Source organism: Haemaphysalis longicornis, unplaced genomic scaffold (assembly GCF_048455015.1).
Source record: "Haemaphysalis longicornis isolate Haplotype H1 unplaced genomic scaffold, Haemaphysalis longicornis Haplotype H1 scaffold_3, whole genome shotgun sequence".
NCBI classification, from domain to species: domain Eukaryota; kingdom Metazoa; phylum Arthropoda; class Arachnida; order Ixodida; family Ixodidae; genus Haemaphysalis; species Haemaphysalis longicornis.
The window spans coordinates 114,234,526-114,253,252 of record NW_027526335.1 but is presented as its reverse complement, the minus strand read 5'-3'; the positions used below and the strand labels follow the sequence as shown (position 1 = coordinate 114,253,252).

The window sequence follows — 18,727 nt, the reverse complement described above, 5'->3', positions numbered from 1 at the left end:
GTCGGCATGGCCCCTTTAATGGGGGACGTGGCTCTTAAAACAATTTCTTTTAATTTTGAAGTAAACTCTGCGAAACTTGTAAGTCTTGCTTTATTCCCGCTGATATCAAATATGTCATTATTTTTTGAGCCAGTCAATTAGCTTCTCATATAATTACATATAATTAGTCATTTTTGGAGGAACAACAGTTAAAGCTGGGTTAGTCATAAAGCTGCAATTTCTATATTTTTCACTACTATCAACCGTGGTGAATGTAATAAGGGAATCCGTTTTTTGATGCACCGCTTGGAACTAATTTTTGCAGCTCATATTGGTATTTGAAACGGGTGTTCGATATAGTTCCTTGCCACTGTTGTCACCAGCTTGCAGGCTGGCAACGAAGGCATTCACAATGTGTTAATGTGCCTTGCCTTCGATTGATTCGTCGCTCAGAAAATGAATGGGACTCTTGTTAAAGTGAAGCTCTCTCTCACTGATGGCACATGTCGCGTCAGAAAGGCCAACTTTCTCTGACGATGATGATGATCAAGGGTGAAGTGGAAAAAAAGAAAGATGGTGCAAGGTTAGAAAAACAGCAGACCAGGGAGTCGACATATAGCGTACCACACTGACAGCGGATCCCCGGAGAGGAGCACCCCGCACGGGGCACCTTGAGTAATCTTGGTGACGGTGAGTGGCGACACCACGTACCATGAGCCACCCATACTTAAGCTGTTACCTACCGTGGCGAGAAGTTGGAAGGTGAAGGGTTAGAAGCCATGAACGGTGGCCGTCGGAGCCCTGGTCAAGCTCCGGCCGATGGGCTCCCTGTCTGTCTATCAGGCTGGGAGCTCTCTTTGACCATCAGGGTAACGTCAAAGAAGGAAGTACCCCAGTTCTCTGCCTTATACTATGTCGCATGGCATTTTCGAAACCCTCTCTTCCAAATGATCGGACCCCAAAAAGGGCCCGCACCGATGTAATATTCAAACCTCTGCCCAACATGAAATTTAACACCCCGGACAACTTTCCTCACTTCTTAGTGATACAATCCAAGAACAAGGAATCCCCAGTTACCTGCAAGTCAGTCTTCTTAATTAATTGCCAAGTTCATTGAGAGTGTAGTTGGCGCAAACTACAAGGCAAAGAAGCTGACATCGGGGGACGTGCTTGTAGAACTATCTACTAAAAAACAATCTGATAGTCTCTTGAACCAGACCGACTTGCTTGGCCTTGAAATAGCTGTAACGCCACATTGGAGCCTTAACAGCTTGCAGGGCGTAATTTCCGAGATGGACCTGCTCAATAAAAGTGAGTCTGACCTCCTCAAGGGCATGTGTGACCAGGGCGTTACTGCAGTAAGAAGAATAATGATCAGACGCGATGGCAAAGAAGTAAAAACGAAACATGTGATCCTAACTTTTGACTGAAGTGTCCTACCGGAGTCTGTCACTGCAGGCTTCCTTCATTGCAACGTCCGACCTTACATACCAAACTCACGCCGCACTGCTTCAAGTGCCAGCGGTATGGGCACAGTACTACCACCTGCCGTGGAAAACTGACATGCGCCAAGTGCACGGGACATCATGACCCTTCAGAGAACTGTGCTTCTAACGTATTGAAATGTGCCAACTGTGAACAACCCCATGCTGCATATACTCCCGGCCATGTGCTAAATTCAAAGACGAGAAAGAAATCATAAACATGAAGGTCACCCAGAACATCACCTATCAAGAAACACTTAATGTTTTCGCAAAGGTTGACATATTTGACGTCAACCTTTGCGAAAACATTAAGACGTGTTGACGTGGCGCAGGTCCCTCCCCTCGATCTGAAACCAGTAATCCGGAGGGGAATCCGTAAATGCTGGCAGCACATGTGGGACACATACACAGACAACAAGCTCCATTCAGTAAAACCAAACCTAGGAAGACACACAACAGAAAAACAAAACATATTCATTGAAGTATCCATTTGCAGACTGCGAATTGGCCACACTTACGCTACACACGCATATCTTTTGAATGGCACACTCCCACCTGTTTGTAACAAGTGTGGGGAACGCCTCACCGTCCTCCATGTGTTAATTGAGTGCACATTCTGTAATGAAGCCAGAAAACGGCATTTCCATAAAATATATGCCTACAACATTCCACTACATCCTTCACTGTTTTTAGGAGATGAACCTATGTTCACAAACAAAAGTCTTTTAAGTTATCTTGCAGACATCAAGTTTTTAAAACTCATCTCGTACAGTGCGTGACCTCAGAGCCTATGGGCAGTGAGTGAGGCCCTGATGCTTCCTTTGTTCGCACGGGAGGCCCACTCTCGTCGCATGCTCTTTGGCTCGAGGTGCATCACGTCCCACCCATAGTCACTTTCAGCTACCATTATGAACATCTTCATGTTTTAGCGGACGGGCCATCTACACCCATATATACAGTATTTTAGAATATATCATACTCATTTCATACATATTTTAAGCACAAACATGACTATTGAAATACCACGTAACATAGTTTTGGCGCTCTTTGGTCTTAGAAATCCTTGCGCCAATAAATCACAAACATACATAGAGAAGGAGCAACCAGACTCCAGCAGTGTAAAGCCGTTTTGGACGACACTATAAAGCAAAGACGAATATAGTACGTACAGTATTTTATTCAGTAGCAGTTGTCATCCCTTTAGTCGTCGTCTGATGTCACAGCCACGTAGGCCACATATGCTTGCATTGCGTCCTCGCCTCGGCAGACCACCACTTCTTTGTGAGCTGGTCCGGTGACTGTTTCCGCGGATTGTGAAGAGATGGCTTGACAGATTCGTTATCGCCTTGTTCGGCGCGGTGGACCCGCGGCGCGCCGGTCGCTACACGATGACAACGAAGGCTGGAGCGCCTCACGTGGCGCAAGCCTGGACGACGCCGAGCGCTCCTTACGAGGCGCACGCTCACGTGCGCTCGGTATTTTAGATGCAACGCATCTCTTTAACTCGCCTTGTCCCGCGTCGTTGTCGCGGCGTAGTCCGCATCCCTCCCCCATTCTCCTCGCCGCGGCAGCTGCTCGCTCCGCCGCTCTCACCGCAGCGCCATCTGTGCGTCAGCGCTCGCTCCCGTCGCCGTGCCAGCTATGGGTTAGCGCGCAGCTTGCGCTCGGTTAAAAATTTACACCATCTTCCCGCGAGGGGAACCATGGGGTAGATGCGACGCATCGGGGGTGAACATGCTGCATAAATAGGATACACAACAACAGTAATCCACACCCTGACATCGCTAACATAAAACGCAACGGCGACCCCCGATGCGTTGTATCTACCCCATGGTTCCCCTCGCGGGAAAATGGTGTAAATTTTTCTCTGCTAAAGCCAGTGCGCGAAGTTCGCGCCGGCGAAGTTTTGTTCTCGTTTTTTTTTTTTTTTTTTTTTCGAACGCTAACGGACCAGGCCTGCTGTTTAAGACGCTTCCCGTGGTCGGAATCAAACATGGGTACCTCGCAATGTCTATCCTGTTGCGCCGTCCCGACATGACTGAACTTCGAAGCAGTTTGGATTTGGAGGAAGGTGCACGGCCGTGCGGAATTAGGCAGAAAAATTATGCACCCCTCCGTCGACGACGATGGTTGAACGCGAAGCATTCTTCGTGCGAAATCAAATGGCGAAGGGTCAAAGCCAAAGCCTCTGCGATCAAAAGTCCAAACGGCGCGCGAGTCAAAGTCAAGGCTCGACGAGGGGAGGAGGAATAAACGTCCCTATGGAGCAACTAGCATTGGGGAACAAAGGAGTCGAAGTTCAAACTCGGACGACAACCAAGGAATACCTCACATGAAAGCTTCGCGTTCAACCGTCGTCGTAGTGGGGCGGAGGGATGCAGGATTTTTTTTGGAGGGCCGGCTCGGAAGAAACTGCACGCATCAAACCAGAAGTGCTTCGTACCACGATGCCCTGTGCTTCACTAAATAAACGCGCCTTCGGCGCCTGCCGGCTAGTACCTGATGGCGATGGCGTTGGGGCTGGTCGCGCTGATGACACTATTTTCACCGGAACGCGTGACTTTGACAAGGGGCAGATTTTGTTTAAGCGTGCGGGGATATTTTGCGTAATTTACTTCTGAAACTGAAAACCAGCACGAATAAGATCTTTTTCAAGCCTTAGGCAGCGGATGCCATCGTGCAGTAGTTGAGTGAACTTTCTTAAATCCTTTCACGAAGCTTCGGGCACAATCGGGCACAAGGAAGTTATTGTCATCATCATCCATCGCATTGTGATACATAGTTGCTCGTTCGCTAGTTAGTTCCACGATTTCCAACGAACCAGGTGCAGAGAGCCAGCCGTGACCAGCAGATTCACCAGAAGGAAGAACTGCAAGAAAAAGACAACAAACTTCAGAACTGTGTCGCCGAAGGCGGAATGAACCAGGCCAAGGCTTCTGGCGGCGCCGTTCCCAAGGCGGCGTCGCATTCCTCTGCGGTCAGCCGAGCAACCAACTCCAGCTTTCTAGCCCGCTCGCTGGCTCTCCAGGCGGCCGAGTTAAGCAGCGCGGGGCGATTTCGTAGTGCCGCGACGCTTCTGACGCGCGCCATTGAGTTGGAACCGGAAGAAGCGCGGTATTTCACCAACCGCGCAATCTGCCACCTCGCCCTCGAGATGCACCACGAGGCAGACCAAGACGCGAGCGCGGCCATGTCGTTGCAGCCGATGACTGCTAAATCGCATTTCTTGCGCGGCCGCGCAAAACTTGGCCTCAAGAACTACAGCGAAGCCGCGGCATGTTTCGAGCAGGTTCTGCGCATGAACCCGTCCTCGGAGGAGGCACGCGCGGAGCTCCGAGGCGCCCGCCTGTTGGAGATCTGCAACGCAGGCGCCACCCTCGAGCAGGCCGAAACGCTGCTCAATAACAGCGGTGGTGACACACGTGCTGCATTGGACGCCCTGAGCCGCTCTCGCAATGCCGACGCGAAACCACAAACTGTAAGCGATAGCTGCAGTTCTGCCGGCCCCCGTAACCTCGTGGTGCGCAACATCACGCACGAGGTGACGAGGGAAATGCTGATGCGCATATTTTTCAAGTATGGCATGGTTGTCAACATCGACATGCACTACGAAGCTATGCTGGCGGTGGTCGAGTTCAGGAAACCAGTGGCCGCCGACAACGCGAGAACGGGCATGCAAGGGGAGATGCTGTGTGGAAAGCGCCTGCACGTCGAGCTGGTGAGCACGCCGTCGACGTATGAGGAAGACACCGCCAGCCCCACGGCTGCCATGACAGGTCAAGGCAACCGAGCTGGCGCCGCAGCTGGGCCCGCTGGCGCCACCGCGCCGCGCGGGCCAGTGGGACGCAGGTAGTGCCGGCGAGGTACCGGATGCCGGAAAGGGGGCCAGTGCGGCTTTATACACACCCAGGACCACAAGGGCATGGACCGATGAGCTGCGAAGATTTTCTCCCCACCAAGGGCTGTCAGGGCTGACCGTTAAACTGCAGATTAATGGTAGAATCTTACAGGTGTGCCGTGAGTGAAAGGACTCGTTTTTTTTTTTTTGTCACTTATGGCTGTAAATAAAGTGTGTTTACCGAAACCTGTATGGGCCATTTAAGCAGACGTATGCCGCTCAAGTTTTTTTTATGCGTGGTCAGCCTTTTGCATGATAACGCCAGAATGGGGTAAATGAAAGCTTTGTCGAAGTATTTTTGAGGGGACGTAATGTACGAGAAAAGGTGACTAATTTAAATTAAACCTCCTGAGCGTCGCGACTGCGCTCTTTGTGGGCGGGTTTATATTGCTTGCTTGAAACGCAGGGCCCTCGCGGAATGCCAGACTGTGATGTAGTAGGTTTAAGCGGAATAATAGCCTTCTGTATAACGCTTTGTGCAATTCCGCCGTCCTCTCTGGTGGCGCCGTAATCCCAGGTTCTCCTGTGTTGGCGAGAGCATGGTGAACATTTGTCTTCACAAATGGCAACAATGGGTGGTTCCAGGCCCTTTGCAAACAAGAAATAGTATTGTATAAAGAAGTATCTGGCTCTAGCACTGACGGGCAACTCCTGTTTGAACAAGAAAAGGTATAAAGATTGACGAGGCCACAAATAAAACTAGTAAGTGGCTGGGGTGACGCTAGTACTTTACAGCGGTAATTACGGAAGAGATGGACTTTCTCTGGCTACCTTGTTCGTTCATAAATAATTTAACGCGAACGTTTTTTTTCTGCGTTTACTCGATTCAGCAAGAAATGTTACGGGTGAGATCACTAGTGGGTTTGTGACCCACTGGGAATTGATCGATCGGTTATTCATTATGTGATCGGGGAGGCGAGAATGAGTGTAGCGGGGAAAAGTAGAGCGAGAAACGAGCTAAATGCATGCTGAATGTTTATCCTAAGCTCGTAATTCTTTGCGAAGCATCCCGGCATTGCCGAAAACAACGTCAATATATCTAATACATGCGCAAAGCACCATTTCGTAGGGCAGCGCGACGGAGGAATGGGGAAGCAGGGGTGGGGGGAGTGGGCGCGGATTCTTTCGGGGAGCGTAAAAATATTAGCGGCGGAACGCGACTGAATAGTCTGGTAAGTAAAAACTTTCTCAACTGTTTGGACTTCTTTCAACAAAATTTAATTAGTAGGACTCAATTATCACTAAACACCAAATTAAGCATCATTATTTTTCACTTATCAACTCCTATAGAGCGAGAGAAAAGTTAACTGGCTCTTTTCGCAGGGACAACCGTGAGGACATGTATACATTTTGTTGCGAAACTCCCGTAGTGAACCCAGAAGGGCGAGCGGGGAGGCGGGAACAGTACACTGAACGACGCTTAGTAGTTCTGCGACGCCACGTATAAAGCATCGTCTTTAATATTGGCTCATGAAGTCCAAGCTCGCCGTTTTGCGAACTTTTATAGCTGGATGACGCCTTCGCGTAGCAGACGATGCCGAGGAGCGTTTTAGCTCCCCTCCGCTTGAAACAGCAATTCGCATCGGAATGGCCATCTAAAAACCTGGGAACTTGGCGCCACCACAGCACCCACACCGAACGGGCTGCTCCATGGAGGAAAGAATACTTTTTCTTTCCTCCATGAGCTGCTCCAATGGGTTTCGGGGCGATAGAGCTGGCACAGTCGGTTAAACAGGAGGCTATGACTGAATATACAGTGTTCCAGCGACTACCACATTGTATTGTAGTCGGCTCTGGAAAGTTTGTGAGATTAATATTTAACTCAATTCTGTACCACGGCGAGACGCAAGGCCTTTGAGCAATTTTAGATTCTTTCGTCAAGAGCATGCAGTTTGTGGGTCCCACATCGTGAAGCCATATATTGGTATATGGTGTGTTGCGGACCAGCAACCCAAGCTCTGTGAATGCTTGAAGAAAAGAATAATTGGGACATTGGTTCTAGCAAAGCGGTGTTAGCAAAGTGTGGATGTGTAGACAATTTTGCACTTTTTTGTAGACTGTATATATATGCGCGTGTGGCAGCGGTCTACCCTGCTCGGGTGATGCGTTTTCTGTCTCCGCGCGCGCTTCTATTTTCCGCAACTCACAATTTTCTTCACCTCACAACGCGTTCCATGAAACACATATATAATGCTCTCACAGAAAAATTGGGTAAATTTGGGTGTGTATCGAGACTGAACCTATATGGCGACTGCTCAGACGAGCCCCGTGACCTCAAGAGAGTGGCGTTTATAAAAGAAATCGTGCACGTGCCCCTCGGTCTAACGACGACGACGGTTGAACGCGAAGGTTTCTCATGATAAATTCTTTGGTTTGCCAATTCCACACTGCGAGTATGTGCTACTCTGCACCCTTTTTCTAAAATAACCGCAGCAACTCTCAGGTGTGCACTCGGTAGGCCTAAGGTCTGGGTTTGGGGTGCGCGGCACGAATCAGTACCTGCTGTTTGGCGTTCGCTTCGACCATGTCAAACCGGAGCAATCGGATAGACGCAGGATTCATAACGCGAGGCAGATTCGATTCCTGTCACGGGGCGTTTTTTTTCTTTCCCTTCACCCACGATCATTCATCGTCAGAGAAAGTTGGCTTTCCTGCAGGGCGTATAGGCGTACAGCGGTATCAGCGAGGACACTGAAGCTTCGCTATGAAAGGGGACTCGGTGGAAGCAAACTGGTCATCGACTGAGAAGCGTTGGCTGGAGACGGTATTAACGTCTAAATGAGTAATTTGAGCCTGCTAACTACACAAGTAGCAATTAGGCCAGCAGCAAACACGATCCCGCGAAATGACCTCTTTGCTTAGGGATTCAAATGCGGGTATGTTCCGGCGTGTTAGTAGAGCCATCACCCGGCATCCACTGAAACCCGTGATTGTATGGTGCTGCCTCAACAGGTGTAGCTTCAGCCGTGCCAACACGGGGTATGCGCCCGTCCGTCGTTACACCATGTGTGACCGTTCACAAGTGCCATACTGATCGGTTGGAGTTCTTGTACCGGGAGGCCCACCGGGCTATCACTGGACTACCGCGGATCCAGGAGCAGCGCCAGGGTCCCCAACTTTCGAGGGCATCATCTGCTGTCGAAGGCGGCGTCGCAGTCTTGCTCACCACGGACGCCGCTTGCTGTGCCATAATAGTTAGGCTCCCAACACGTCCTCCACATTTGTAATATGTATTAAGTCCCGTCCAGACAGGACATGTTGGTTGCCGAGCAGCGGCCAGACCCGTTGAAATATCGCATCGAAAGCATCCACGACGGTGCCATATGCGTTCCTGGACCACTGCAACTGTTTCGGGCACCAGATACCTCACAATCCCACACGTTTTCGTGGATGCCTCGTGGCGTCCAGATTTACGGATGATGTCCCGAGCAGCGATTACGAACGTCGAAGGCGGTCACTGTACCAGGGCCTTTGAAGGAACCCCGCCGCCCGCCACCACTAAGCTTGAACTAGCCAATCGGGGAAACCGTCAATCGGGCTAGCCGCCTCCATACTGCTAACCGGAATAGCTTATTCGGGTTAGTATGTACTGACACGCTAAAACATTTATTGACATCACGGAAACCATGCAGGGCCTCATCGAACAGCTCAGGCAGCATTCTGTGGCCAAGAACATCGTGGTCCTGCGCCATATATACTACAACTGTCTACCAGCACTGCCGTCACTGCAGGCGAAGTACACGGGCACGCAGCGCATAGGACTCGTGCACTGCAGTTTCAAGTAAACATGTGGCGCCACCTGGTAGCTGCGGCGGAATTTTTTTTCTGAAGAACAAAATATACAGCAGTTCGCCACGGGGCTCAATTTAAACAACCGGAAAATTAGCACACAACATGTATTACCGCGTTTCATTACGTTCACAGTGGTAATATTCATAGAAATAATCCACTGATGAGTTGAGGAAGAATACAAGCTGAAATATTTTAGGAAAGCACACCTCCTCCAATAAAAGCAGACGACAGTACACGGAGACCCGTCGCGGTGGCTCAGTCGCTAAAGCGTCGTAACGTTCAGTCGCATGCGAATCGCGTGCGCCCGTCGTACATGTGCCTAGCGCTTAAAGGGCGTTGCGCTGCTGAGCACGAGGTCGCGGGTTTGATTCCCGGCCAAAACGCCCGTGTGTACGAGATTTCGGCGCACGTTAAAGATCCCCAGGTGGTCAAAATTAATCTGGAGCCTATACGGCGTGCCTCATCGCCTGCGTTGCGTCGGCGCGTTAAACCCTTCAATCAATCAATCAATCAATCAATCAATCAATCAATCAATCAATCAATCAATCAATCAATCAATCAATCAATCAATCAATCAATCAATCAATCAATCAATCAATCAATCAAAACAGTACACAGATCAGCTGCCTGCGACACCGACATGCACAAAGGGCATAGTACTCGAGAAGAAATAAAAAGGACAGATCCATAGGTGGATTTGCGTATCTGCACACTACTTGGCGTAATACCGCTGCGAAAACATGCGGTGTATCCAACAAAACGGAACGAGTGCTTATTTTTGTTGCTCCGCAGATACAGCCTCTGGTGTCAGTATAAGTGTGCACGCATAAGAAAATACATGAATCATATCACGAAAATGCATGCTTCCATTGTACGTAGTCATAACAGCAAAATATGAAGAAAGCTTTCAAATCAAAACAGAAGAAACGTAAATGGTTACACTACACAGCGACACAACAATAAACAGATGGACACACACCTGCCACCATTCGGAGGCTCGCATCTAGTTTTAATGAAATGACGCTCAAATATCTCAAACATATGTTCCTGTACAACTTGTAGTTTACGTTTCTGCAACAGTAGGTGAAAGGAAACGAGTTCAAGTGGAGCTTCTTGCGCTTTTTGCGCAAAATATTTTTGCTGACAAAGATAACATGCACGCGAGCACAACTATTCACGCTGGCATGTACAGTTACACGAACATCACGTACAACTCTATCAGCTTTGAAACAATCTCCAATATCCCAAATAAACGTTTTTTTTTCATCGGCACTCCGAATGCGAGAGGAACCATTTGTGCACAATTATAGCTCCTGTTGTGCGCTCCAGCATAGCTGTGTCCGTGTCTATGTGGAGCGATAAACAACAAGGTAAACAAACGTTTAGAGGCTTTCATGAAAGCTGCCTCACGCGCATCTACGTCCAAACGTATTCGCATATTAAGTACGCGTTTATAAACCCATTTTTTTTAGATATTTTTCTGAGCCCATCCAACGAACTCATCGTAGTTTTATCAGTTTGAGTTACAGTATAGCCGAGCAGTTGCATTTTCAAATACCTGCCTCTACAATCCTGAATCTTCGAGATCTTGAAGCCGCATATCGTTGGTGTCGCAATATACACACTAACCTTTCGCCGCGATTGCACACACACAACGGACATGAAATCCCCTCCTGTCACGTACAAGGCACAGTGGAGTTTACAGGGGAGAAATTCGCTTCTGCAAGGCCTGTGAAAATCAGTCGCCAGTCTTCTCTTCATTGAGCGGTCCGCCAAATGACCCTGGTTACTCCAACCATGCCGTGGCAAGGACCTGCCTAAGACTGAAGCCGAACTGGCCGAATAAACAAAATGGTTGGCGGCTCCCCTGGATCATTGCGCCGTAATTTAATGCTCTTGCAGGGACGAGGGGCCCCACAGAAAAGGAGCAGAGGAGTTTCTCCCTAGGTGGAGCGAACGAGGCTTCTCTCTCACACTCAGTGGTACAACACCCAAGAGAACCTGACAAGCGACCATCACATCGTTGCTATTGAGTTAGCGCCCTTACGGCCAAAACAATGCAGCCAACGGACCAAATTCCAAACGGGCACCATCTCCCTTACGGCTTGGGACAAGGCCCGAACCCTGCTTCAGGAATCGGAGCCACCAGTCAACCAAGAGGAATGGAGCAAACAGACCCACCAAGCCGTACGCAAGCACACCACAGAGCTCACGACGACACGAGAACAGCCGACCGTCGGCAATCATCTCCTCGCACTATGGGACCGGCGGCTTAGCCTGATAAAAAACTACACAGAAACAAGCACAACAAAAAACTACGCCGACAACTTCAGGAACTCTCTGACGAAATTCAGAAATATTCGCAACAGCTCATCAATGACAAATGGGTGCAATCGTGCGATAGCATGAATGGTCGCCTCCATACAAGCAGAGTTTGGCGCATCCTTAACAGCCTACTATTCAGTTTCAGTTCAGTTTCAGTTTATTGTAATCAATAACAAAGGTACAGTGCATGGTGATTGATATTACAGAAAGAGGTCCCGAAGTGCGGCACTGCGGTGCTTTCTTCAATAAGAAAGCAAGCCACACCATTCACAAGCTCAAGCTCCACGCAAAAATGACTAACGATGACCTAGCTGAGCTTCTGCTGGATCATTTTCCCCCCACACCACTACAGTGTCTACTAACCACTACCAACATGTACCCGAAGACGTCACTCCCACAACCATCAACTACGGACATTGAGCAGCCATTCACAATTCATGAACTGTAAAACGCCCTAAAAAGCATCCGAAGAAATACAGCTCCTGGACCAGACCAAATTACGTATAAAGTGCTGCAGAACCTACCATACAACCACTTAGAAGCCCTCCTAGGTTACATAAACCAAGCCTGGGAAAGTGGCCAAATCCTTATGGCGTGGAAAACGGCACATGTAGTTGCTATTCATAAACACGGTAAATCACCTGAGGACATTAAAATTTTGAGCCCTATTTCTCTTACCTCCTGCATAGGCAAACTCATGGAAAAGATGGTTCAGGCCCGCATTGAATGGGCTCTAGAAAAAAACAGGCTTTTTGTTATACGATGACCGGTTTTCGCCGACATGTCTCTGCCCAAGACACCATACTCCGCATTCATAGAAACATAGTGGAAGTGAAGAGCACTGCCCAAACTCGTAGCATAGTCGGGATCGATATAAGGAAAGCTTTCGACACCGTCGCTCACGAGCCAATACTCGAAAAAGCAAAACGCAACAAATTAGGACCCAGAACTATCCAGTATCTTAGAGATTTCCTCACTAACCGGCTCGTCAAAATCAAAGTAGAAGACCACATCAGTAATGCCCGCAAACTTACAGCAGGAGTGCCCCAAGGAGCCATACTTTCTCCAACTCTGTTTAACCTGGCCATGAGCGATCTTCCACCCCTTCTTAATGATATCCCGGGACTAAAACATTCCATCTATGCCGATGATATTACCCTTTGGTGTCACACGGGCTCTCCTGGCACTCAAGAAGAGACGCTGCAGCGAGGCATAGACATAGTCACTCAATACACGGCCTCCATTGTGCGGGTGTGCTCTCCTGAGAAGACAGAGTACACGGTTGTCATCAACTCCCGCAAGGGTCACGCAAACGATATCCGGGGACACATCAGGCTACACCTAAACGGCAAAGAAATTCCGCGAAAACACTCCATACGGATCCTCGGCTTTCACATATATCAGGGCGGCACAGGTACAACCTGGCTGAAAATCATCACTACTCAAGCGAACCAGATCCTCCACATTATAAACAGGGTGTCCCGCAGCAATTATGGTTTAAAGGAACATGGAGGTCGCAAGGTGGTGGAAGCTCTCCTTATCTCACGGATCATGTACGGCCTTCCTTACTACTATCTTACAAAAACTCAGCCCACAAAACTCGAAGTAATTCTCCGCAACACCACCCGTATCATAAGAGGCACCCCAAGATTCACCCAAAAATGACCTATTATATGCCCCAGGTGCGCTGAATACACTCAGTGAGAAGATTGACACGCACCACCTCGCCTAAACCCAAATACTACAAACGTCGCCTCAAGCTCGTCTCATCCTCCTTGATCTGGGCCATAACATCTCGCAGCTCCAGCATATTCCACCAGAGCCGCCACCATGGTCATGTCCAGCCAACATAACCTTGAAGCCCATACCCAAAAATATGGGTCCAGACCAGGCAAGTCGCCGCTCTGACAGGGCAAACCGCTACAACAGGAAGACATTTTCCCAGGAACTACGGCCATCTACACCGACACTGCGTACAACAGACACCAAAATCGGAACGACAGTTTTTCATAGCGACGTCCTCTCCGTAGTAGCCAAGTACACCCCCGCACCGTCGCCGACATCTCTAGAGCTTCAGGCTATTGTAAACGCCATAGAAGCACACCAAGATCAAACAAAACTGGTCATCATCACGGACAGCAAATCAGCAATTCGCAATCTACGGGAGAATCACATGCACCCCCACATGCGCTACACACTCGCCAGCATCGCACGTGACCACCCGGAGCTTCATACCACTGTGATATGGCTCCCTAGACTCGCAGGTGTAAAGGGGAATGAGAAGGCCCATGCCTTAGCCCGAGCTGCTCTCTTTGATCCGGCCACCTTAATACCCTGGCCTCGCTTCTATGACCCAAAAGAGAACCGCCGAGAAATGCACCAGGCTCGTAGAAAGTACTTACGGGACGTCAGAGATCAGAGAACCACCCTCCCTTACCCCAGAAAATTCGCCCGCCCTGACGCGGTTCCCATTCGACGTGCACAAACGGGCACGCTACCAACAGAACACATACAACACTACATTGACGGGCTTCCAGGCACACCAAAATGCTCACACTGCGACCAATACCACAACAATGAACACACCCTCTGGACATGCCCAAACATACAAAGCACCCTGAGATCTTCCCTGCAACCAATTCCTGCCACAAAGCGCCCTACTTGCTGGGAGCTTGAAGAGCTCTGTTGGACCACGCATGTGAGCCACGTTAAAAACACGCCAGGACTATAGATAACAGTCCCTGTAACCTGACCCTGTAACATAACCAAGAAGCCGAGCAGTCCTTTGGACACAGGTTTCAAAATAAAGTTTATCTTTCTGTCTCACACACATTATCGCTTCCAGGAGGCGATGCACACTCACTCACTCACTCACTCACTCACTCACTCACTCACTCACTCACTCACTCACTCACTCACTCACTCACTCACTCACTCACTCACTCACTCACTCACTCACTCACTCACTCACTCACTCACTCACTCACTCACTCACACGCACATGCACACGCACGCACGGAGGTTACCCAAACAGAGGTTACCCACGGAGGTTACCCAAACATATTCCACACAATATGGGCCTGTGATCGACATCCAAAATTTACCCGCATCTCAAATCCAACTCTGGCATCCTGGGAGGCAAGTCTGGCTGACCCAAGCGCTGCGGCACAGCTCCTGCTGACGTCCAGAACGGAGGAAGCCATGGCCACAGCTTCCCAAGACGGCGCCCTGGACTAAGGGTGTTTATAAAAATAAAGTTTGATTCCTTCCTTCCTTCACCAGTGCTATGAAGCAGGCACTGAACGTTTATCGCCGTAAAATGCTAGAGCTGCACGTAAAGCATCAACCGATTAAGAAGTCAGGTGTCAAAATACGAGAACTTGTCGCGAAGCTTCAAAGTCAAGCCGGGACTCATAAAAGCACTGCCGAGCAATAGTGGGGCCTCACTAAGTTCCACCATCTAGACAGATGGCAAGTGCAGCTGAAGCGAAGACGTATTCTGTTAGTTGAAGGCTTGCCCATAACCGTTTGTGGTTGCATGGAGCGAAATACGTGATAGTTACAGAATCTATGCGTGCCTGGTTATGTGATAATCGCTTGCTGGAGCCTCAACATTTCTGGAGTACCCCCGAGGGCTTCTATCAGGGATTGTATACACGCGCACTGATTCCTCAAAGTTGACTTTGACTGACGTTTTCTAACGTCCACGATATCTCCACAGCCAGCAGACCTCAAACAACTGGCGCGAAAGGCATGCACTTGAGTGTAATATGCGCGCATTACTTCAATCACCACACATCTGACGTGACCATGAATATGCAGATCTCGTCACAATATTTTAATGGTGTCCGATTTTTTTTTTGTCGTTATGTATCGGGGTTGCTGGAGCAGGGTTTCAGTCAACAGCGGCCTCGGTGTAAAAGAGATCACACTTCAGGGCGAGCCATGAACTGTAAATGCCCAAGTGCAATCTTGGTGGTGATGTTCCTTGGCAATCAGCGGATTGTCCAAACAGCATTGGTAGGAATAAGGATCTTATTTAAAGGAGTACTGACACGAAATTGCAAAGCTGGGATAGCTACGTAAAAGGCTTCCTTTGTATATGGAGATATCTCCCAGCAAGTTTCAACAGCAACCGTTCAGTATAACATATTCTAAATCCATTTTAATCTTTAAGCTCACGAGAACGGGCAGAACGGATACCTTTTCGCAATCGGCATCAGCATGACGCCATCTACTTCTCCCTGCCCAAACTGCCGACGTCAGGGCTCCCGTGACGTGGCCCACGCGCTGGCTGCGGATTGCGTGCGCTGTTCCACCCAAGGAGGTTGTATAAAACTACAACCTCGTTAGTTCCACCATGTGTACACGTCACGGTTTTGGAAATGACGTCATGCTGCCCGGCGCGTGGAGATGGTGGAGATCGCGAGCCGCGAGCAAGCGCGCGTCCACACCGGAAGTGGTGCGACGGGAACGGTGGCATCACGTGTGCCCGCCTGTCATGGCGGCCACCTCGGTGTTCGTTCAGTCGAAACCGAAACTGACACAAAGTAACGAGGCTGCTGTAAATAAATATTTACGTTGCTATCGACCGTATACTGCGCCATTCTATAATTAGTGGGCTGAGGCTGATAGGCACCCACATCAGCAAAAAACAAAAAAATAAAACAAAACAAAAAAACTTCACACGGAAATTTCGTGTCTTTAATCTTTTAACTGCCGGATTCAGTGTAAAAGAAATTAAGAGTGATTGGAAAGCATTTTGAATGTAAAATTGAATATAGAGCAAACGAAAAAGAAACAAAGAACTGGGAAGAATTTAAAAATAAAGGAATATGCACTCTCCCGCTCATTTTTTTCCTTTACTCTTCTTCTGACCATTCGCATCCACTCAATTCGTCTTCTCATATCCACTTTCATATCTATCTGTCGTACCTCCCTCTTTTTCTTTCCGTTCATCACCCCATGTAATACCTATATTCTTCACTTACAACATCTCCTTTTCCCGTTTCTTCTTCTTCTCTCTCTCTGCCCCCTATATTGGTCACGCCATTGCAACTGCTGAACGTCTTCTCGGCGGCCCCGTGAGCAGTGATGGCAACCCTGGAGCGGCTGGACCCCGAGGTCCTCAGGCAAGAAGAGCTGCAGAGGCAGAGGGAGGAGCAGGACTCGAGTCCAGAGCAGCCGCTGCCCCTCTACCAGCAGCGGGAAAACTACCTCACCTGAGGTCGACTGCTTCTATAGCCGCGCGGTTGCATAGCTTTTACCAAAGAGAAATGATACCTCTGTCCGCGGAACTATAGTTGTATGCTGTGCATGGAGGAAATGTATCAGTGTTGGTGGAATATTACCTCGCTTAGAATAACTATGTATTGAGTACGTTAAAAATAACGCGGGATAACTTCCCAGCCTCAACTCCGGTTAAAAATGTGTTCAATGTTTTGAGATGCGTGTCCCAAAGAGGGAAAAAGACAACCGAATTGCCGCGTGCTGTGTGCCCCGTGAAATGGCCGTTGGGGCGCAGGAAAAACGGGTCACGGAATACGATCCGCAAGTGCACATGCCGCTTCATGGCTCATAAATAAGCATACTTGCGCGCCGGTACCCGCCAATGCTGAAGCAGCTGCAGCAGTCAGCTTACACGCTGCGAAAATAAGGTAATATATACAGGCAATGGATGGCTTACATTCCTACCTTCACACCTGCCACAAAAAGGAATGCGGCAACAATCAAACATAGCCAGAACAGAGTACATCTCATCAATGCGATTGCGGTGTGTGGCATCTTGCACACTTGGTGATCTATGTATGCTCATGAACAGAGGAACTGATTGCTGTGGCGGGACCAACATGTGATGTTCTTCACTGCCTCAAACACGTTCATTTGAATTCTAGTTGTGGGTCATTTCGATCCCTTTCATTGCTACAAGAGACTCAAACAGACCATGAGTCCTTTTCAGTCTTGTTGCCCTGTGTACCCAAGAGTTAGCGTTAGGGTTTTTTCTGCTGTCATCATCGCGGGTGTGTTTGCTATGAGCGGACGGCTCAGTTAAGATTGCGTAGCGCACCCATGTTTTCTTCTAAGTACATTGGATGCGTGAACACGCACCCTATGAAAGTGCTTCCATGTCGTTATCCATTTTGCAAAGTACACGCATGCGCGGTGTACGTCTTCTCGTTCTACCCCTTCAGCCCGTGTTGCATTTAACGGGAATGGACGGCAGCGCCGCGTCGTTCCTGGCCACTTTAGGCGTACAATCTCAAGCCCACTGCCTTCGTAGGATACCTGCGGAACGTTGCGTGTCGCCGAGTTACTTTTGGCTGTTGTTTCCGCAACCATGCATGCAAAAGACTTTATCAGCAATGTTGTGATCGTACGTGATCTTATCGTGTCGTTAGTTATGCTCACATTAATGCCTTGCTGGTATGGGATAAGGCGATGTTTTCCTGTGGATGGGTGAGGGGGAAGGGAAGGCTAGAGACAGTGGGCAGAGCGAACTTCATTCAACGAAAGTGGTTCTGCGAATGCGTTGGTGTACGTCGCCGCGAAAGTTGGAAATCAGAAGGCGCCATTATCATAGTGAACTTACAGGTGCGCACTGCAAGGGCCTAACCCTTGGCAGATCGCTAGCTTCTTGGCAGATGGAAGAGAGAGAGAGAGAGAGAGAGAGAGAGAGAGAGAGAGAGAGAGAGAGAGAGAGAGAGAGAGAGAGAGAGAGAGAGAGAGAGAGAGAGAGAGAGAGAGAGAAATACGTAGCCAACCACAGTCCGGGCCATCGTGCCAAAGTCTCTTTAGGGGACGGCCGGTCAGTAGATCTCCCAGAGTCTCTCACTCACCCGAAGGCATGCAGTGGGCCGCCAGGAGTTCTTGCGTCGACTTCACGTCCAGACCAGGCCAGGGTTTAGCCACGCCTCCCAGGAAGCTATGTGGGAGCTGAGGTTGGGCGCTCGGTCTGGTGGATGACACTCCCGGTAAAGGGGACATGCTGATGAGTGGTAAGGGCAGTTGCGTGTAGGGCAGGTGGGACGGGAGAGGATAAGAGAGAGAGAGAAAGGAAGGACGAAAGGCCGGGAGGTTAACCAGGTGTAGAGCCCGGTTTGCTACCTTGCAATGGGGGAGTGCTTCAGGGGATAACAGCGAAGGCGGGAAAAGAGGAAGGAATAGGAGTGGGAAGGCGCACTCTCTAGTCCCGTTTCGGGCACTACAGTCTTTCCAAGGAGGTTTTATACAACCTCCTTGAGTCTTTCCT

General features: G+C 49.3%; 1 protein-coding gene across 1 annotated transcript in view; it reads left to right on the top strand.

Annotated features, from left to right (window-relative positions):
* The window catches only part of LOC144175025 (uncharacterized), a 103,097-nt gene extending 85,644 nt beyond the window's left edge, over nt 1-17,453 (top strand). Inside the window, exon 23 of the mRNA XM_077704040.1 lies at nt 16,571-17,453. Within this exon, the coding sequence (XP_077560166.1) occupies nt 16,571-16,704 (134 nt within the window). The 3' untranslated portion in view covers nt 16,705-17,453. The remainder of the gene's footprint in view (nt 1-16,570) is intronic.
* The last annotated feature ends 1,274 nt before the right edge of the window (nt 17,454-18,727 follow it).